Source organism: Phyllobates terribilis, unplaced genomic scaffold (genome assembly GCF_046119375.1).
Source record: "Phyllobates terribilis strain yellow unplaced genomic scaffold, ASM4611937v1 Scaffold_9__5_contigs__length_417890890, whole genome shotgun sequence".
NCBI lineage: Eukaryota > Metazoa > Chordata > Amphibia > Anura > Dendrobatidae > Phyllobates > Phyllobates terribilis.
In genome coordinates, this window is record NW_027362769.1 from 174,094,479 (window position 1) to 174,117,248 (window position 22,770).

The 22,770-nt window shown below is 43.8% G+C and overlaps 1 protein-coding gene across 1 annotated transcript; it reads left to right on the top strand.

Annotated features, from left to right (window-relative positions):
• Positions 1 to 4: 4 nt before the first annotated feature.
• On the top strand, positions 5 to 21,598 carry ZNF142 (zinc finger protein 142). The gene is made up of 9 exons (XM_073647403.1): positions 5 to 210; positions 6,619 to 6,941; positions 8,054 to 8,674; positions 9,174 to 9,320; positions 10,224 to 11,033; positions 12,277 to 12,454; positions 12,809 to 15,863; positions 16,057 to 16,162; positions 18,032 to 21,598. Exons 2-9 carry the CDS (start codon positions 6,686 to 6,688, stop codon positions 18,490 to 18,492), a joined length of 5,634 nt encoding a protein of 1,877 aa, XP_073503504.1. The 5' UTR covers positions 5 to 210; positions 6,619 to 6,685; the 3' UTR covers positions 18,493 to 21,598.
• Positions 21,599 to 22,770: the final 1,172 nt, after the last annotated feature.

Consider the following 22,770-nt stretch of genomic DNA (forward strand, 5'->3'; position numbering starts at 1 on the left):
CACTTCCTCTGCGTTTCACACAGCTTTTCCGGTTGCGTTCCAACACTTCTGTCTTCTCCGGTGTCAGAGGAACAGAGGAGACCGGGGAATAAAAACTGTAGGCAAAAAAAAAAAAAATCTGAAGACTCCTATAGACTGTGGCATCAACCGGAACCGTGAGAGCAGAAACTAAACGTGGAGCAAAGATGTCCAGAGGCCTCCAGAGACCAGGTACAGATGGTTACCCGGGTAACAGCGAGAGCTCAGCTGTCTGTGAGGAAACCCGGGACAGACTTGTTATATACAGCATAGGATATATATATTATACCAGACATACCAGGGCAGACATGTAATAATATCTGTAATATCATACCCCCATGTACAAGAATATAACTACTATAATACTGCCCCTATGTACAGGAATATAACTACTATAATACTGCCCCCTATGTACAAGAATATAACTACTATAATACTGCCCCTATATAGAAGAATATAACTACTATAATACTGCCCCCTATGTACAAGAATATAACTACTATAATACTGCTCCTATATAGAAGAATATAACTACTATAATACTGCCCCTTATGTACAAGAATATAACTACTATAATACTGCTCCCTATGTACAAGAATATAACTACTATAATACTGCTCCTATGTACAAGAATATAACTACTATAATACTGCCTCCTATGTACAAGAATATAACTACTATAATACTACTCCTATGTACAAGAATATAACTACTATAATACTGCCCCTATGTACAAGAATATAACTATTATAATACTGCCTCCTATGTACAAGAATATAACTACTATAATACTGCTCCTATGTACAAGAATATAACTACTATAATACTGCCTCCTATGTACAAGAATATAACTACTATAATACTACTCCTATGTACAAGAATATAACTACTATAATACTGCCCCTTATGTACAAGAATATAACTACTATAATACTGCTCCCTATGTACAAGAATATAACTACTATAATACTGCCCCTATGTACAGGAATATAACTACTATAATACTGCCCCTATGTACAAGAATATAACTACTATAATACTGCCCCCTATGTACAAGAATATAACTACTATAATACTGCTCCTATGTACAAGAATATAACTACCATAATACTGCTCCTATGTACAAGAATATAACTACTATAATACTGCTCCTATGTACAAGAATATAACTACTATAATACTGCTCCTATGTACAAGAATATAACTACTATAATACTGCTCCTATATACAAGAATATAACTAATATAATACAGCCCCTATGTACAAGAATATAACTACTATAATATTGCCCCCTATGTACAAGAATATAACTACTATAATACTGCCCCTATGTACAAGAATATAACTACTATAATACTGCCCCCTATGTACAAGAATATAACTACTATAATACTGCTCCTATGTACAAGAATATAACTACTATAATACTGCCCCCTATGTACAAGAATATAACTACTATAATACTGCCCCTATATAGAAGAATATAACTACTATAATACTGCCCCTTATGTACAAGAATATAACTACTATAATACTGCCCCTATATAGAAGAATATAACTACTATAATACTGCCCCCTATGTACAAGAATATAACTACTATAATACTGCCCCCTATGTACAAGAATATAACTACTATAATACTGCCCCTATATAGAAGAATATAACTACTATAATACTGCCCCTATATAGAAGAATATAACTACTATAATACTGCCCCCTATGTACAAGAATATAACTACTATAATACTGCCCCTATATAGAAGAATATAACTACTATAATACTGCCCCCTATGTACAAGAATATAACTACTATAATACTGCCCCCTATGTACAAGAATATAACTACTATAATACTGCCCCTATATAGAAGAATATAACTACTATAATACTGCCCCTTATGTACAAGAATATAACTACTATAATACTGCTCCCTATGTACAAGAATATAACTACTATAATACTGCTCCTATGTACAAGAATATAACTACTATAATACTGCCTCCTATGTACAAGAATATAACTACTATAATACTACTCCTATGTACAAGAATATAACTACTATAATACTGCCCCTATGTACAAGAATATAACTATTATAATACTGCCTCCTATGTACAAGAATATAACTACTATAATACTGCTCCTATGTACAAGAATATAACTACTATAATACTGCCTCCTATGTACAAGAATATAACTACTATAATACTACTCCTATGTACAAGAATATAACTACTATAATACTGCCCCTTATGTACAAGAATATAACTACTATAATACTGCTCCCTATGTACAAGAATATAACTACTATAATACTGCCCCTATGTACAGGAATATAACTACTATAATACTGCCCCTATGTACAAGAATATAACTACTATAATACTGCCCCCTATGTACAAGAATATAACTACTATAATACTGCTCCTATGTACAAGAATATAACTACCATAATACTGCTCCTATGTACAAGAATATAACTACTATAATACTGCTCCTATGTACAAGAATATAACTACTATAATACTGCTCCTATGTACAAGAATATAACTACTATAATACTGCTCCTATATACAAGAATATAACTAATATAATACAGCCCCTATGTACAAGAATATAACTACTATAATATTGCCCCCTATGTACAAGAATATAACTACTATAATACTGCCCCTATGTACAAGAATATAACTACTATAATACTGCCCCCTATGTACAAGAATATAACTACTATAATACTGCTCCTATGTACAAGAATATAACTACTATAATACTGCCCCCTATGTACAAGAATATAACTACTATAATACTGCCCCTATGTACAAGAATATAACTACTATAATACTGCTCCTATGTACAAGAATATAACTACTATAATACTGCTCCTATGTACAAGAATATAACTACTATAATACTGCTCCTATGTACAAGAATATAACTACTATAATACTGCCCCCTATGAACAAGAATATAACTACTATAATACTGCCCCCTATGTACAAGAATATAACTACTATAATACTGTCCCCTATGTACAAGAATATAACTACTATAATACTGTCCCCTATGTACAAGAATATAACTACTAGAATACTGCTCCTATGTACAAGAATATAACTACTAGAATACTGCTCCTATGTACAAGAATATAACTACTAGAATACTGCTCCTATGTACAAGAATATAACTACTATAATACTGTCCCTATGTACAAGAATATAACTACTATAATACTGTCCCTATGTACAAGAATATAACTACTATAATACTGCTCCTATATACAAGAATATAACTACTATAATACTGCTCCCTATATACAAGAATATAACTACTATAATACTGCTCCCTATGTACAATAATATAACCACTATAATACTGCTCCTATGTACAAGAATATAACTACTATAATACTGTCCCTATGTACAAGAATATAACTACTATAATACTGTCCCTATGTACAAGAATATAACTACTATAATACTGTCCCTATGTACAAGAATATAACTACTATAATACTGCTCATATATACAAGAATATAACTACTATAATACTGCTCCCTATGTACAAGAATATAACTACTATAATACTGCTACTATGTACAAGAATATAACTACTATAATACTGCCCCTATGTACAAGAATATAACTACTATAATACTGTCCCTATGTACAAGAATATAACTACTATAATACTGCTCCTATATACAAGAATATAACTACTATAATACTGCTCCCTATGTACAAGAATATAACTACTATAATACTGCTACTATGTACAAGAATATAACTACTATAATACTGCCCCTATGTACAAGAATATAACTACTATAATACTGCCCCTATGTACAAGAATATAACTACTATAATACTGCCCCTATGTACAAGAATATAACTACTATAATACTGTCCCTATGTACAAGAATATAACTACTATAATACTGCTCCTATATACAAGAATATAACTACTATAATACTGCTCCCTATGTACAAGAATATAACTACTATAATACTGCTCCTATGTACAAGAATATAACTACTATAATACTGCTCCTATGTACAAGAATATAACTACTATAATACTGCCCCCTATGTACAAGAATATAACTACTATAATACTGCCCCCTATATACAAGAATATAACTACTATAATTCTGCTCCTATGTACAAGAATATAACTACTATAATACTGTCCCTATGTACCAGAATATAACTACTATAATACTGCTCCTATGTACAAGAATATAACTACTATAATACTGCTCCTATGTACAAGAATATTACTACTATAATACTGCTCCTATGTACAAGAATATAACTACTATAATACTGCTTCTATGTACAAGAATATAACTACTATAATACTGCCCCTATGTACAAGAATATAACTACTATAATACTGTCCCTATGTACAAGAATATAACTACTATAATACTGCTTCTATGTACAAGAATATAACTACTATAATACTGCCCCTATGTACAAGAATATAACTACTATAATACTGCCCCTATGTACAAGAATATAACTACTATAATACTGCCCCTATGTACAAGAATATAACTACTATAATACTGCTCCTATGTACAAGAATATAACTACTATATTACTGCTCCTATGTACAAGAATATACCTACTATAATACTGCTCCTAGGTACAAGAATATAACTACTATAATACTGCTCCCTATGTACAGGAATATAACTACTATAATACTGCTCCTATGTACAAGAATATAACTACTATAATACTGCTCCTATGTACAAGAATATACCTACTATAATACTGCTCCTAGGTACAAGAATATAACTACTATAATACTGCTCCCTATGTACAGGAATATAACTATTATTATTATTATTTTATTATTATTTATTATTATAGCGCCATTTATTCCATGGCGCTTTACATGTGATAGGGATATACATAACAAAAGCATTTACATAATCTTAACAAAACGAGTCAGCGACTGGTACAGGAGGAGCGAGGACCCTGCCCGTGAGGGCTCACAGTCTACAAGGGATGGGTGAGGATACAGTAGGTGAGGGTAGAGCTGGTCGTGCAGCGGTATGGTGGAGCGGTGGTTACTGCTGGTTGTAGGCTTGTCGGAAGAGGTGGGTCTTCAGGTTCCTTTTGAAGGTTTCCACGGTCGGCGAGAGTCTGATATGTTGGGGTAGAGAGTTCCAGAGTAGGGGGGAAGCACGGGAGAAATCTTGTATACGATTGTGGGAGGAGGAGATAAGAGGGGAGTAGAGCAGGAGATCTTGTGAGGATCGGAGGTTGCGTGCAGGTAAGTACCGGGAGACTAGGTCACAGATGTATGGGGGAGACAGGTTGTGGATGGCTTTGTATGCCATGGTTAGAGTTTTGAACTGAATTCTCTGGGCAATGGGGAGCCAGTGAAGGATTGACAGAGAGGAGAGGCCGGGGAATAGCGGGGGGACAGGTGGATTAGTCGAGCAGCAGAGTTTAGGATAGATTGGAGGGGTGCGAGAGTGTTAGAGGGGAGGCCACAGAGCAGGAGGTTGCAGTAGTCGAGTCGAGAGATGATGAGGGCGTGCACTAGTGTTTTTGCAGAGTCTTTGCTGAGGAATGCACGGATCCGGGAGATGTTTTTGAGTTGGAGTCGGCAGGAGGTGGAAAGGGCTTGAATATGTGGCTTGAAGGAGAGATCAGAGTCCAGGGTTACCCCAAGGCAGCGAGCTTGTGGGACTGGGGAGAGTGAACAGCCATTGACGTTGATGGATAGGTCGGATGGGGGTTGTGAATGAGAGGGTGGAAAGATGATGAACTCTGTTTTATCCATGTTGAGTTTTAGAAACCTGTCGGAGAAGAAGGATGAGATGGCGGACAGACATTGTGGGATTCTGGTTAGTAGGGAGGAGATATCGGGTCCAGAGAGGTAGATCTGTGTGTCGTCAGCATAGAGGTGATACTGAAAGCCGTGAGACTCTATGAGCTGTCCCAGGCCGAAGGTGTAGCTGGAGAAGAGCAGAGGTCCTAGAACTGAACCTTGGGGGACACCGACAGATAGGGGGCGAGATGAGGAGGTGGTCTGTGAGTGGGAGACGCTGAATGTCCTGTCTGTTAAGTATGAGGAGATCCAAGATAGAGCCAAGTCCGTGATGCCAAGAGATGAGAGAATCTGGAGTAAGAGGGAATGGTCCACTGTGTCAAAGGCAGATGACAGGTCCAGAAGGAGGAGGATGGAGTAGTGTCGCTTGGATTTGGCATTTAACTACTATAATACTGCTCCTATGTACAAGAATATAACTACTATAATACTGCTCCTATGTACAAGAATATAACTACTATAATACTGCTCCCTATGTACAAGAATATAACTACTATAATACTGCCCCCTATGTACAAGAATATAACTACTATAATACTACTCCGATGTACAAGAATATAACTACTATAATACTGCTCCTATGTACAAGAATATAACTACTATAATACTGCTCCCTATGTACAGGAATATAACTACTATAATACTCTACTCATTAGCCAGTATTGTAATCTTTATTGTTTTTGTCACTATTTCCTCCTGAGATGTTTTTCGTCTGTGGTCACTTGTTACTCTGAGATATTTCTTTTCAGTCTTCCTCCACGAGGTTCCCGCGCGGTGTTAGTAGATCATGCCGCAGCAGACGCCGCTGTGTAGGAGATGTCAGAGGACGGACTATTGGTGGCTTCTGATTGGAGCACACAGTCATGTGAGCAGCTGGTTCTTCAGACGTCTCCTTGTGTCCAGAGCCAAATAGAAGATTTTGCTGAAGACCATGCTCCCTCTGAGGACACCCTGCATTTACCGTCCATCTATCTGCAGAGCAAAGACTCGTCCCAGATGGACACCACATCGGTGAATTCAGACGAGCAGACGATATTTGGGACTTGTGGTGCGGAATGTCCTGATGACATTGGTAAGGCACAAGCTCTTTTGGGGGGCTTTTTTTGACAAGAAAATAAAGTGTTGGAAAAAAACACAACTATAGCAGAGCTGCAGCATTTACTCTATTATTTGTATTGTATTTTATTTTTATTTTTACTTTCCCATGAGATTATTAAATATTCACTTGTCTTTTATTTTGTTGTTGGTTATTGTATGAGCCCAAGTTACAGGAAGAGACTGTTAAAAGGTCCCCTATGGTGACAAATATTTTATTGGGCCTACTTTAACCTAACAAAGTAAACTGTTTTATATTATAGTAAAGAAAGTAAAAAACCTGCACCACCTACAAGCAGCTGCAATAGTCAGTGCAAAGCTGAACATGTACAATGCAGACACCTAAATAGGACTTGGTAACATTTCAGGTGCAAAAGCTCATAGAAAAGAAAAGAAAATGATCGTCACCCCACGTTTACCTTGCGGCTGTGCAATTGGCGCCCAAAACAGCAGAACAACTGGTTGTGTTAATTAAATGCCACTTTTACAGATTCTTTTATAGCGAGGGTTTAAAGCAATGGACTATGTGACGAGCTTGTGTACAGGGAGTTTTTCCATCTTGTAAGGTAATGACATAGTAGTATTATATCTCTAACTTTTGGGACCTGCACTGATTCTGGGAATGAAGGGGACACAGTACCGATTTACGGCTGCACCCATCTTCTAAGTTTCCCCATGCACAGCAGCCACACGGCTGTGCAGTGTCGCCGCGGCCCCTGGCCCCGGCAGTGTCGCCGCGGCCCCTGGCCCCGGCAGTGTCGCCGCGTGCCCTGGCCCCGGCAGTGTCGCCGCGTGCCCTGGCCGCGGCAGTGTCGCCGCGGTCCCTGGCCCTGGCAGTGACGCCGCGGCCCCAGTAGTGATGCCGCGGTCCCTGGCCCCAGTAGTGACGCCGCGGCCCCAGTAGTTTCGCCGCGGTCCCTGGCCCCAGTAGTGACGCCGCGGCCCCAGTAGTGTCGCCGCGGCCCCTGGCCAAAATCTGTAAGTGACAGCTATACTGTCTACACTGCATCAAATACATATCTGGGGGTTCGGGATTTTTCCCTACTGGTGGCTGAGCTGTAATTCGCCATTTCCTTTGCCTCCATCCAGGTAAATCGGCCGTGCCCATTGCCAGTCTGCTGTCCCAGGAGATCTGCCATCACCTTAGAGATCCAGCAGCGCCCGATTGTGCCAGTATATCTCTGACCGAATCCCAAATCCTCATCACAGAGTCAGTCCTCAGGCAGGATGAGACCTGTCAGCGAGCCGAGACGGACGCCCTCACCTGCCCCATCTGCCGGAATGACTTCAAGACGCCGAGTGAGCTGAAGAAACATTTCCGAAGTCACCCGTCTCCCCCACAAGACCTCAGGTGCTGGCAGAGCGACTGCCCATTCTTGGCTCAAGACTTGAAAAGGTTCCAGTCTCATCTGCGGAGGGAGCACAAGCTGACGCCGGTGCCCTGCTCTCACCGGACCTGCCGCCTCCTCTTCCCCGGATGCCAGGAGATGTCTCAGCACTTCCAGACTCATTTTCCCTTTCACTGTAACCAGTGTGACTTCATCAGCTCCAATTCTAAGGTTTTCTTCAAACATCGGAAATCCCACATTAGTCCCGGGGAGCCATATTTTACTTTAGAAGAGTCTGAATCCCGGCCGTCCTCAGCCCTCATCCCCCTTACTGACGACCATCCAGCCGCACATCACTTCCTAGAGATTGTGTCACCATCTAGTAAGTAAAGGGCACACGGGTACAGTGATATAGTGGATGCTTCATCTACCATATTTACAACGTGCCTCCCATTCATATCGCATTCGACTTAATTGCGTGACGGACCCCTGATGTCAAGTGTGTATTGGCGTCAGCTTGTAACACAAACCTGGGGGACCAAAAGGTTGGGAACAATTTATGGTCAAATTGATGTATTTTGGGTTAAAATAATTTTTTTGCCATTGGGTTTTAGTAAAACATTTTGCATCCTTTGTCATTTACAAACTTTTTCTGCTGCTGAATGAGTTAACTGAGAATCTTAGTGAGCACATTCTGGAAGTTTGTAATTCTTTTATCTGTCGTTTTCTTAACTCCTCTGTACGCACTTATGACCATCTCCTTCTAATCTGTTAATAGGACTATTCCAGATTAACAAGAGTTCTAGATTATCAGGTCCTGGTTTATACTCGTATTATATTCATCAGCTTCTATTGAATGTACATCTCATTATGTTTTTCAGATGTCGTCGATCACAATTCAGTCCCGTCGCTCAGATGCCGAAAACGCAGAAAAACAACAACTCGGAAAAGCGAAACAGAATCCAACAGCAATGAGGAAAATGAAAATAACGGCAGAGAAAAGAGTCTGATACGACAGCAGGTTACACGTAAGGATCCAGAACTTCTACATATCGCAAAATAAAAAAAAATGCAGATCTCTATAACTTGTAAAGAAATGGCTGAAAAAGGGTCTGTCCAGTCTCCTGGAAATGAAGCTGATTCTCTGTAGAATTGTGAAACTTTTTTCATTTGCTTTGTTCTTCTTTTTTTTTTTCTCCTAAGATTTCTGCTCACTGTCAGTAAATGAAAACCTTCTTGATTTACTACTAGAGATTACAGTCCCATCCTGACCGACAGCTGCCAGGTTCATTAGAAATGAGAGCTCTGACACACTGTGACGAGCCCTGCAGCTGTGCAAGCTGCACATTTTTGGGACAGTTAACAGCTTTTTTCCCATGTCCTGCGTTCAGGAGCGCTTCGTACCCCAACCTCTCGGCTTCCAGCTCTCCAGGGTACACTGTGCACCTGAGGAGTGTCCGTTCAGACCAGCGTCGCGGCTGCGTTCAGACCAGCGTCGCGGCTGCGTTCAGACCAGCGTCGCGGCTGCGTTCAGACCAGCGGCACGGCTGAACTACTGGCCCAAACTGCGCATCTCCTCAGCTTTGTCTCAGAGGAGCACAGGGGGTACTGAAGCTTGTTGTATCCAGTGATTCGGACGGCTTCAGAGCAGCGCTTACAAGCTTTGTAGTAAAAATAAAATCTTGTAAGCGCACACTCCTTGCCTATGTAACCGTCCACCTCTGATAGTTTCCAGAGGTGGCCGATAACCTAGTCATCGAGCAATAAACTACAGAATTAAAAATCTGTTCTTGAACTAATAGAATTTTTGAAGAAATAAATTGCAGTTGTTGTTTTTTTCCAAGCACTTTATGAGTATGAGACCCCACGTTGCAGGAGCCGAATAAACTCGTATAGCATTGACACACATTTATCTGTCTCCCTGAATGTAGGGGGCATAGAGAACGGGAAGGAGCACCTGTATAAAACCCACATGTGTCCGGAGTGCAAGCGATGCTTTAAGAAAAGGACCCACTTAGCCGACCACCTCCATCTTCACTTCCCCGACCCGAACCTCCAGTGCCCGAACTGCCACAAGTTCTTCACCAGCCGCAATAAGCTGAAGATCCACATGATGCGGGAGGCCGGTGACAAAGTCCACAGCTGCCCCCTGTGCGACTACAGCGCAGTGGAGAAGAACGCTCTCAACCGGCACATGGCGAGCATTCACGAAGGAGTGTCCAACTTTTACTCCGACACCTACTCCTGCCCGGTGTGCCAGGAAACCTTCAAACTGAGTCAGGCTCTGAAGGATCACATGAAAGGGCACAAAACGGAGCAGAAGATGAGATGTCTTCAGCAAGGTTGTGACCAAGCCTTGTCAGATCGCAAGGACTTCCTCCGACACGTGAAGGAGTCTCACGGCATCCAGGCCATAGAGTGTCGCTACCACGCCTGCTCCCTGCTCTTCAAGAGCCGAGAAGAAATGGAAGTCCACCGGAAGAACCACTACGCCTTCCACTGCCAGGACTGTGACTTCGTGTGCTCCAACAAACACGTCTTCCGTAAGCACAAGAAGTGCGGCCATCCGGGAAAAGAGGAGCTGATGTGCCGTTTCTGCCCCTACAAGAGCTTTAATCCGGTGGCATATGACGACCACTTGGGCAAAATGCACGCCAATGAGAAGATCCACCGCTGCGGAGACTGCGACTTTGCCACAGCACACAAGAGGGTCCTGATGCGTCACATGCTGCTACACACAGGTGCAGGACATATCCTTTTATGTTATGTATTTTACAGATCTTTTGTAATTAGTTCTTGTCTTATGATTGTAGGACTTGTCCAGGACTACGATACCGATGATGGGATAATTCATCAATATCCGATTGGTGGCAGTCCTCATTGCAACAGATCTGCTATTAAGAGGTCCAAAATGTACAGAGCTGGAACATCACGGCTCCATACACACTAGTGGCTCCTATTGAAGTAAACGGGAGCTGAGCTGCAGTACCTGACAATTGCCACTACGCTGTGTATGGAGCTGTGCTGTTTGGCTCCATGGCTGCCGGACTTCCTAACAGCAGATCGGAGGATGACGGGTGCGGGACCCTCACCTATCTAATATTGATGATCTATACTAAGGATGGGCAAAGTCCTGGGCATCCCCTGTAACCGGATCAGCCCCAAGGAGTTGTAATGAGGCACTGGTTAGCGCTACAACAATAGTTGATACACGGTGGTCTCTTTTAGGGGGTAATTTTATACATATTCTTTACATGTGACAACCAGTGGCAGTTGACTATTTCCGATAGTCAGCGCAGGGTAATTTTGCTCCCCTAAATCTGCGGCATATAACCCAGACGACCAGAACTGTACTGTGAAACAACAAGGAGAAAAAGATCAGAAATACTTTTTACAGATGGTGGTCTCCTGTTTGGCTGATCACATTTTGGGGCTCATTAATGGGTCAGCCCTTGACCTATATGGTAGCTGTCACTAGAGGGGTTTCCCTCCTTTAGCGTCTGAAGCTGTAACGCTCCGGACAGCAGCGAGACCTCCGCACTGAGCACCGGTACAGCCCAAGAGCTGCATTTATTGTGACATAAACTTAAAGGGAAATTTCAGGAGATTAATCAATCGACCCGGGTCCATCTGCCACATCAGTAGCCGCAACAACGGAGTCACGGTACAGAAGATGTAAGACATTTGTCCAGCAGTCACGGACGACTCGGGGTCCTGCAAGTCGGTTCTCTCATCTCATTTTTTTTGATGCATCTAAAAGGGAAAAAAGATAAGAAACTTTTTAAATAGCCTTAATATAAAGAAAGCCCTTACTGTTTTGTGTATCCAGCTCCTGTGCAGTCCTATGAGTGTCCATGTTTACATCCTTCAAATATACCCTATGTAGTCTGGTTGGCATTTCGCTCTCGTTTTCCACCTGTCCTCTATTTCTTATTAACTTACAGCTGAAAACGTAAAGCTACTCATTTTTCTTCCCATTCTCAGGTGAAAAACCTCATAAGTGCAGCCAGTGTGATTTCATGTGCCGGGACATCAGTTACCTCTCTAAGCACATGCTGACCCACTCCACGGACAAGAACTACATGTGCACAGAGTGCGGCTACATCACCAAATGGAAGCATTACCTGAACGTGCACATGCGGAAACACAGCGGGGACCTCAGGTGAGCGCTGCACAATACCTCACATACTGAGATAGATACAGTATAATATACTGTATTATACTCCGGAGCTGCACTCACTATTCTGCTGGTGCAGTCACAGTGTACATACATTACATTACTGATCCTGAGTTACCTCCTGTATTATACTCCAGAGCTGCACTCACTATTCTGCTGGTGCACTCACTGTGTACATACATTACATTACTGATCCTGAGTTACATCCTGTATTATACTCCAGAGCTGCACTCACTATTCTGCTGGTGGAGTCTCAGAATATACAAACATGAAAGTAAATTAATTCTTTAGCATTTGTTTTTACTCCAGATGTATAATGTCCGGTCCTTATTCCGTCAGGTACCGTTGTAACCAGTGCTCCTACCGCTGTCATCGGGCAGACCAGCTCAGCAGCCATAAGCTCCGGCATCAGGGGAAGACTCTTATCTGTGAAGTCTGTGGGTTCGGCTGCAAGCGTAAGGCCGAGCTTCACAAACACATGCAGGTGAAACATTCTCAGTCCCCGCAGATCACCGTGTACCAATGTCAGCACTGCAGCTATCAAACCAAGTACAAGCAGACCCTGCGCAACCATGAAAACGGCAAGCACACCAAGCACCGGGAATTTCGCTGTGCTCTCTGCTCCTTCCGTACGTTCAGTAATACCAGCCTCTTCTTCCACAAGCGAAAGTCCCACGGATACGTCCCCGGGGATCAGGACTGGCTGGAGCGGTACGCCAGCAAGCAGCAGGAGAACAGCAGCGTAGATCTGCTATTTCCTTACAAAATTGAGGCCCCAGCCCCTAGCAAACGTGTATCGTCTGCTGGAAAACAGGCTCCGAGCAGCAGCCCTGCGGAGACGGCGCATGATCAGTCCTCTGAGTGCATGCAGGTGGATGGTCTTCAGGAACCGCCCGGGGACCCAGGTATCTCAGTGACAGATGAGTCTTTACTGGCCGCCATTACCCTGGAGCCAGTGGAAACCTGCAGTATTGAAATTGAGGACTTTCCGGTAAGACTTGAGCTTTCCGAGTCCAGTGAACTTTTGGCCAAAGAGTCTTCTGCTTGTGAAGATCCTCTCCCTACCAGTGATGAAATTCTCTGCTTCTCCGAGTCCATGACCGGGGAGGACCATGCAAACTGTGGCCAAGACTATGAGGAAGAAGCAGATCCGCACATGGGGGACGATACGGAGAAGGATGACAATGGGGTCTGCGTAACAGTGCAGTACAACCAAGATGCAATCCTCTGTGAAGTGAGTGAGAAAGGCGACGAGCTGCCCCTCCATGTGAACACTGATCTGGAGCTACAGCCCGGAGACTTCCCTATGGAAGTGCAGGAGTCCTGGGCGGATGTGGTGAAGGACGGCGTCCAGCTTACCATAGTATGCCAATCCAGCCAACTTCATGACGGCACCATCCAAGAAGTTGAAGCCACCTCTGTCCTTCTGGATGAAGCAGACGATGAAAGCGGTAAGCCAGAATCCATCTTGAAAGCATTGAGGAAGCAAGACAAGGAGCAAGCAGAAACGCTCGTCTTGGAAGGGAGGGTCCAAATGCTGGTGGTCCAGTCCAACGCCCAAGTTTACAAATGTGAGAAGTGTTCCTACGTCACTAAAAAGAAAGGAAGCATCATCCAACACGCCAAGAACGGATGCCACCCACGCAAATCCTCGCTAGTGTGTCAGGAGTGCGGAGCCAGCTTTAAGCAGCAGAGGGGACTCAATACTCACGTCCTTAAGAAGTGCCCCGTGAGGCTTAGGAAGAAGAGAGCTTGTCTTAGGACGCCCATGTCGGTGGAGGGAGCAGGCCAACAAGTGGATAGGGATTTAGCAGATGGTCCGGCAGACTTGGGCTCTGGGGAGGAATCCTTAGGATCTGACGAACATTTGTCCCCGTCTCCAAGTTTAGTCCAAAATCCAATTAAGGACAAAACTCCAGAAAGGTCTTTAGATGATGAAAAAACGAATGCAGTGGTCCCTTCATCAGGTGCCCTCCCGAACTCTCCGACTGCCAATGGGAAGTACCGAATCGAAGGGGGAAAGTTTCACTGCTTGTTCTGTTCCTACTCCTGCTCCAGAGAATGTACCATAAGCTGCCACGTCAGCCAGAACTGCCAGGCTTTACAGAGGGCTCCTAGTCCAGCAGGCTTACGGTCTGAGGCAATCCTAAGAAGGCACAAACAACTAGAGAGCACCCAAGAAGTGGGATGCGTCCCTGCGACCCTTCTAGATGAAGACCACCAAAATGCAGAGCAAGAGATCGACAGGAAAGGGGTTGACAAAGGCTCATATGACTCCACCAGCGCCCGTCGGCTTTCTTGCCCTTCCTGTGTCTTTACTTGCACCCAGGAACGAGCCATGAAGACGCACAAGAAGAAAGGTTGTTTAAAGCCCGGCGAGCTCCAGTGCCCCTTGTGCTCTTTTCGATGCATGTCACCCGGGGCATTGAAACGTCATCGAGATTTGCACCAGAAATACTCTCAGAACAGACTACAGCTGCAGTGCAAGCAGTGCGACTTCACCTGCAAGCAGCCACGTTGCATGAAGCAGCACGTTCGGATTCGCCACGAAGGTATCAAACCGCACCGCTGTCGATATTGCGATTTCAGCACCACCCGGCGTTACCGGCTCGAAGCTCACGAGTCTCTGCACACTGGCGTCGGGCGGATATCCTGCGGTTCTTGTAGCAGAACCTTTGGGACAAACTCTAAATTGAGGCTTCACCAAAGGAGGGTTCACGAGAAGACGCCCACTCACTTCTGCAAACTCTGTGACTATAGCGGCTACAGTCAGAATGACGTCGCCCGGCACATGGCCAGCTGCCACAGCGGCGATGCCGTCTACCCCTGCTCTGTATGCCAGGCAAGCTTTAGCTCCGAGGCTGCATTAAAACAGCACAGTCTGAGGAAGCACCACGAAAAAGCCGCTCATGAATGTTCACTATGCCAGTTCTCCTGCCACAGCCAGGCCACCCTCCGATGCCACCTGCAGAAGCGGCACCTCCAGCTGCAATGCACGGCTTGCAAGGAGTCTTTCTCTCGCAGGGAGGACATGGAAGAACATCGGAAAAGCCATTTTTCTCACCACTGCCAACAGTGCCAGTATGCCTCCAAGGACAGACAGCAGCTGATCAATCACTATGCGGAGGAGCATGAAAGCGCCGGGCTGCCCGACGGAGAGGCGGACGATGGCCCCCTGCAATGTCCTTTCTGCTCCTTCTCCTGTCGTCATCAGCTAGTGTACGACCATCACGTGAAGGGCCACGGGGCTACTCGTGTTTACAAGTGCTCAGACTGTGACTATAGCACCCGGAATAAGCAGAAGATCACCTGGCACAGCCGCATCCACACCGGCGAAAAACCCTACAAGTGTCACCTTTGCACTTACGCCTGCGCAGACCCTTCACGTCTTAAAGTAAGTTTTCTGTGGGGGGGGGGTGTGTCAGTCATTCAGAAGCAGAGAACTGGATCCCATTAGACCCCCGATCTGTATGTTATCCTGTAGTTTCCACTTTAAAGGGAAAACTTTAAACCTGGACAACCCAATAACAATGGATACTGACCCGTCTGACCCTGAGTAATTGCACAATGTTTCCTTGTTTCTGTAGTACCACATGCGCATCCACAAGGACGAGAAGAACTACCTGTGCCCCGAGTGCGGCTACAAGTGCAAGTGGGTGAACCAGCTGAAGTACCACATGACCAAGCACACAGGTAACGCCGGGGTCTGTGCTGGCACCATTGGCCAATGCCGCTGTGGTTGATTTAACCCCTTGAGTACTTTGTCTAGTGCATCTAAGGAAACAGCGACACTTCCTGTGATTGCTTCAATAATGCCTTCACCCCTGGGCAATCTTTTTTTATTTTTTATTTTTCCCCTTTTTCCAAGAGCCATAAGTTTTTTTTTTTTTTTTTTTTTTTTTTTTTTATTATTATTATTATTATTATTATTATTTTTCCTTCAATATAGCCATATGAGGGCTTGCTTTTTGCGGGACAAGTTGTACTTTTGAATGACACCATTGATTTTACAACATACTGTACTGGAAAACGGGGAAAAAAATTCCAAGTGCGATGAAGTTGTAAAAAAAAAAAAAAAGTGCAATTCCACAATTTGTTTTTTTTGGGGCTTTTTTAGTTACCATGTTCACCATATGGTGAAACTGACCTGCCATTATAATTCTCCAGGTCAGTACGAGTACGCAGATACCAAACATGTATAGGTTCTTTTTTTATTTAAGTGGTGAAAAAAAAAAAGTCCAAAATTTGTATGAAAATGTAGTGTTTGTCGCCATTTTCCGAGACCCATAGCGTTTTCATTTTTCGGGATCTGGGGCCGGGTGATGGTTTATTTTTTGCGCCCTGAGCTGATGTTTTTTATTGATACCATTTTGGGGGTAGATACGATGTTTTGATCTCCTCTTATTGCAATGTTTCTGCGACCAAAAATAACGTAATTCTGGCGTTTTGATTTTTTTTTTTTTTTTTTCTCGTTAGTGTTTGGTTGATTTTGTTTATATTTTCATACATCAGGCCATTCTGAACACAACGACTCCAAACATGTGTATTTTTTTCTATTTTTTTTTTTTTTTTGTTTCTTTTATTTATGGGACAAAAGGGGGAGATTTTAACTTTATTTTTTTACTGTGTTTAATAGTCTTCTTAGGGTACTTGAAGCTGACATCGTCTATAGTGCCTATAAGTAGATTAAATCAGCCATTAAGTGCAGGGAAAGATGCGGGCTCAGCGCCAGAGCCTGCATCGAAGGCATGGACACGGCCGATGACATAAGTATACGTCGTTAGACATGAAGGGGTTAATACTCTTGTATTCGCCGCTGACCATCATTCCGATTTAGGTGCTTGTAAGCAAATAAATATTGAAAGCCCTCTGGCTGCCATGACAGCCCATCGGCACCCCACAATTGTACGGCAAGGGCACCGTTGTGGCGGCTGACAGTGTCTTCCTTCCGCTGCTAACCTCCTTAGATGTCACAGTCAGTAGCACCTGCAACATCCGAGGGGGTTAAATGGCTGAGGTTGAACTATACTGTTAGTCAGAGCCAATCATGGTATGATAGTACGGTAGGTCGCATTTTATGTCTATAGTTCTTATAAAGCGCTATGCGTTTCCATGGTAACAGACTACAAACATACCTTGTGTAGTCTGATCCTGCAATCAAATTGCCATGTGGCAGCCTCAGTAAGTCACTACGTGTCCGCAGAACGTAAGGGGCAGAGTACGGGCGGTGATTTGCCATCAGAATCAGACTTCACGGAATTGTTGGTAGCCTATAACCATAGAAACCCATGAGTCTTCAGAGGAGCTGTGTACTGAAAAACAAAATTTTACCAATTTCTGTTTTGTTGGACATAAAGGATAAAAAAATGTATAAGGGAATGAAAGACTAGAAAAATGGCGACTTCTGTAGACTCGTCTGAGGATATTATGGTGCGGGTCCGTGAGTTGGAAGCTCTGACGTTTTAGGGGGGCAGCTGCTCGTAGACTTTGATTCAGAGGTCTCTGTGACACAGACGCCACCTATCGGGTTTCTTTAATTGTCTTGTGCTTCTGTATTTCCAGGCCTGAAGCCATACCAGTGCGATGAATGCGACTATTGCACCAACAGAGCAGACGCCCTGCGCGTCCACCGGGAGACCCGCCACCGAGACGTGCGCTCCTTCATCTGCGAACAGTGCGGAAAAGCATTTAAGACCCGCTTCCTTCTCAAAACCCATCTGAAAAAACACAGCGAGGAAAAACCTTATGTCTGCAACGTGTGCCAACGAGGCTTCCGCTGGCCCGCCGGCCTCCGCCATCACTACCTCACCCACACAAACCAGCAGCCCTTCTTCTGCCAGTATTGCTCGTACCGGGCCAAGCAAAAGTTCCAGGTGGTTAAACATATACAGCGACATCACCCCAACAATCCAGACCTGACGAAGGGCGTTGGGAAGGAGCCATATTTATTTTCTGTCCAGGGACACGACGCGACGTTTCAGCAGACTCCGCAATGCGACGGAGAAGCCGGAGCCGGACATTAACCCTCCGCAGATTCCTACTTATCCAGAACATTTGCTTCTTCTACAGTTTTCCATTCTTTACTGTTCTCTTCACCAGACACAATTTGTATTATTTTTTTTTTTTTTTTTTAAATCCTACAAGGGGTCATTACCTAAAAGTAGTAAAATGTCCTAAACATGGCGTCCCGGAGGCGGCTAAGGTGCCGGGTTATCAGAAAACACCGCAGCCTTCTCTGTGACGGCTCCCCAGAATCTCATTCTCTCCTAGTTTCGGTCAGGACTTTCTGATGGTGACCACATGTCATGGCGATGTTGTGCCCGGCTACCCATTACCAGTGCCAAGTCCCAGGTGAGATGCTGTGCAGCCGCTCCTGAGGACCTGGACTTACAGACCATTAATCTGACATGTTTTTGTCACAGGTCAGGCTATCTCCAGACTAATGAAATTTAGATTTTTTAGCAATTTAGAGATTTGCCGCAGTACAGCTTGACCTGTTTGCCTCCCTATACAGCACTTGTCCTCCCTGCGCAGTGATCTCTGCACTGGTCACAGAGCATGCTCACTACACTCTCCACACCGCAGCTTCTTATATCTATGTGGCTGCTGTAAAGAAAATCTCTGGATGCTGCAAAAACAGACCAAGATGGCTGCCCCCATAATCATGTGTGAAAAGCGGAATTAAGGATACAAGAAAATACTGGGAAATGGGAAACTTGCTGATTTTAATTAGAAAAAAATGTAGTTGACACATTTAAAGGGGTTGTTGATAACATTGGTGGGGGTCCGGCCGCTCAGACTTGCATTGATTGGCAGACCGGGGGGACGTTTATTCCTGTAAGAATGGAGCGGCCCAAGCTGCGCTCCATTCACTTCCTACAGGGCTCCCGAGAACTGCGCTTCGCATTTTTTGGTAGCCCCATAGGGAATGAATGGGCGTCCGACCTGCCACGCCATCTTGTAACTGGGGTAAAAGCTCCCCTGTCTGTCATCGGTGCGGGTCCCAGCAGTGGGGAACCTACTGATCAGCGGGTTATGCTGCAGGTTAGAACTTGTTTTAAACTCTTAAGTGCTTCAAACATTTTTATATATATATATATATATATATATAATTGTGCAAACAATCGTTCCGTGTATACAGCTCCTGTGAAGACTTATGTGTCTCTATGGTTGCAGACAAGCAAAACTGCAGTCTGATTCTGCAGCATCGTTTTACTCTCTTCTACCTTCACCACCTGTAGGAAACAGAGGTAGTAATGGTGGAGGACTTCAGGATCCAACCTGTGTGTCTGCAGTCATGGAGACTCATAGGTCTGCATAGGAGCTGTGTGCAAAAATAGCAACAGATTCCCTAAACTATTTGCAAAGTTGCTGAACGTTTTATTTTAGCTGGGTTAAAGCATTGCAGCATTGGTTGTGGTGGGCATGACCTCATAATTAATATTGGCCCATTATTTGAAGCGTGTAGTCGGAGCTGTCGGCCTCTCTGGGGCGCTGTCACTGGCACGGACACTGGGGAGTTAGATATGGGACTTTTCTTGTATCTTCTAGTTAAAAGGATCGTCGGCCGTCCTTATGTAGGTAATAATGGCGGCGTTCTTCCGGTCCTTAATATCTACGGTAGGAATGGTGCTAGCTCAGGAGAACGGTACATCCACGTAGTGTCTGCAGAACCCATGTACTGCTTATAGGGGCTGCCCCATAACTGTATCACCTATCCTGTGACATATGCATGCTCGCTGGGTGTGCCACCAATCACAAGAATGGGGGTCCCAAAATCCATTAGTGTATGGAGCAGTAATGAGTATGTGCTAATGGCCGCTCCATTCACAGAGGGGACTTTGGATTAGTGGGGGTCTTAGTAGTTAGACCCCCAGTGATCATACAGTTATCGTATCCTGTGGACAGGGGTTGGTGAGACTTTAATTCTTTCCAGTTTTACTCGCATAGAATTTTTCTTCTTCCTGTAATGACCTGCACGGTTTCTGATATCGGTTCATTCTTGAGCCATCGTGTGTAATGACCGGAGATACTGGATTTTTTGAACTGTAAGGTTTAGACAGCTGAAAGTAGGAAAAACATTTTTCTTACTAATTAAAACTTTCCTTTTGGTTTACACAAGTGGACGGGTCATTATTATCATTCATGTTAATGCACTGGGGAAGAATCTGGAGGTAATGGATCTATAATTAGTGTTTCTCTGCAGCATGAATGTTATACACATAGCGTTACAGCACACGCATTATGTACACTGTCCGTAGTGCATGCATGTACAATACTGCTGCAAGCACACCTAGCTCTGCTACATATACACACAGCTCTGCTACATATGCATGCACACACAGCTCATCTACACACACACACAGCTCTGCTACACACACGTACACACACTCCCAGCTCTGCTACATACACAGCTCTGCTACATACACACACACAGCTTTGCTGCATACGTGCACAGTTCTGCCTCACACACACACTGCTCTGCTACAGGCACACAATGTACATTACCACGTCTTTAAGTTCCTCCCAGGCATGTGACTGATCAAATGACCTGGAAGACCTACAGCTTTAGTGATGTGCAGGTCCTGGTAGCCTCCTCTCTCCTGCCCTGCTCCGATCACACTGATCCGTGTCGGGCCGCTGCATTGTTCCTTGATGTCGGGAAGGACGCTGTGTCGGCGTTCTGCTCCATCATAGGCAGCTGCCTCCAGACTGTCAGACTCGCACATTTTTTTTTTTTTTTTCCAGTCCAAACAATACGGTCTATCTATTTCTCGTCCGGATGTTGTGCTACTTCCAATTCTACAAGTTTTAATTGTCAGCGGTTTTCATTTCCGTTTAAATTGCACGTTGAGCAGTATTGATTTAGATGGCGACTTCCACAAGTTTTCCAGCTCTGTTGTGAATATTGTACATTTTACTCAAACATTGCTGCCTGTTTTGGGGATCAAAATGGTACAAAAATAAAGGAGCTAAAAGTGTCTGTGATCTTTGTCATGTTCCTCCTCCGGCCGCCTGGAGCCCTGGAAGGCGTGACACGGATTTCCTGAGTGTCGGCCATTACTTGGTCATATACAAGAAGTTGCAACTGTAGTCTGCCATTTTTGGTGGTACATCGCTAAGGGAGCTTTCATATTGCGCTTTAGTACCCGTTCAGTGGCCCCGTCGGGGGCTTACATCCAAACCCCCCTCTAAGCAGGATTCGGACGTTTTCGCCGGCAGGGCCATAAACTATAATAGTGCCGATAAAGTGAATGTGCACGCTGACGTGCATCATTTTTGGGCGTGTACGCCTACTGGAGGCAGACACTCAGATGTAATAGACTGCATCAGTGTTTCCTAGAGTAGGTGAATACACCCGAAAATGACGCACATCAGAGTGCACGTTCGCTCTGTCGGCACCATTATAGTCTATGGCCCCATTGGCGCATACGCCCGAGTCCCGTTTAGCGGGGGGTTCGGACTTGAGCCCCGATGGGGCCATTGCACGGGTGCCAAAACGCAATGTTACAGCACCCTTAGTGAGCCATCAGTCATCAATCTGCTTCTTTCTCCACTAATTAGCCACTTCTCTCCTGCTTCCTGAACTGATCATTCCCTCTGATAAATGGCTAAAATGTGTTTTTGCTTGAAAAAATATAAACTGTCAATTGACTGAGGGATCAGATTACATTTGTCTATTGACGACTAGGAACAGGGAGGAGGAAGCAAAGTGAAAGAATCGCCAAGTAATTTTGCTGCTTTCTAGTAAATGTTATATCAGATCTGGAGTCACAGCTACACTGCTCAGTAGTGCTGTATAATGACCTCCATACTGCTGCTTTCCAGGAAGTGTTTCATCTCACCCCACTGCTGGATTCAAAGCTACACTGCTCACTACTGATGAGAATACTGTCCTCTGTGCTGCTGTTTTTTTAGTAATTTTCTTATATCAACCAAGTGCTGGATTCACAGCTGCACTGCATTAATGGCTTAATGTTACAAAACGACAAAGCGGCGGGTGAGAAGAAGTTGCTTTTATTAAAAAAAAAAAAATTCTGCGACCAAACAGACAATAGTACACAAGATGCAATGGTTTTCTGAAACTTTGCTGACATTCATTGGTTATGTGAGATATTGTTACGAAGGCATTTTATATTATTGGCTATTCTACTATGTGAACAACAAGTTGCAGCAAGACCTGGTGGATATTTGAGGAAGCGGAAGAGCAAGATAAAGGGCAGTTCCAGTCACTCAATGGGGCAGTAAACATTTCTAAAATATAGAGTAAGGATCTGTTCACACTGAGTCTTTTGAAGAGT

Coding starts and splice junctions, on each gene's coding strand:
- ZNF142 (XM_073647403.1), top strand. CDS start 6,686: ATGTCAGAGGACGGACTATTGGTGGCTTCTGATTGGAGCACACAGTCA. Junction 12,455..12,808: donor AAACACAGCGGGGACCTCAG/GTGAGCGCTGCA, acceptor TTATTCCGTCAG/GTACCGTTGTAACCAGTGCT. Junction 15,864..16,056: donor CAGACCCTTCACGTCTTAAA/GTAAGTTTTCTG, acceptor TTGTTTCTGTAG/TACCACATGCGCATCCACAA.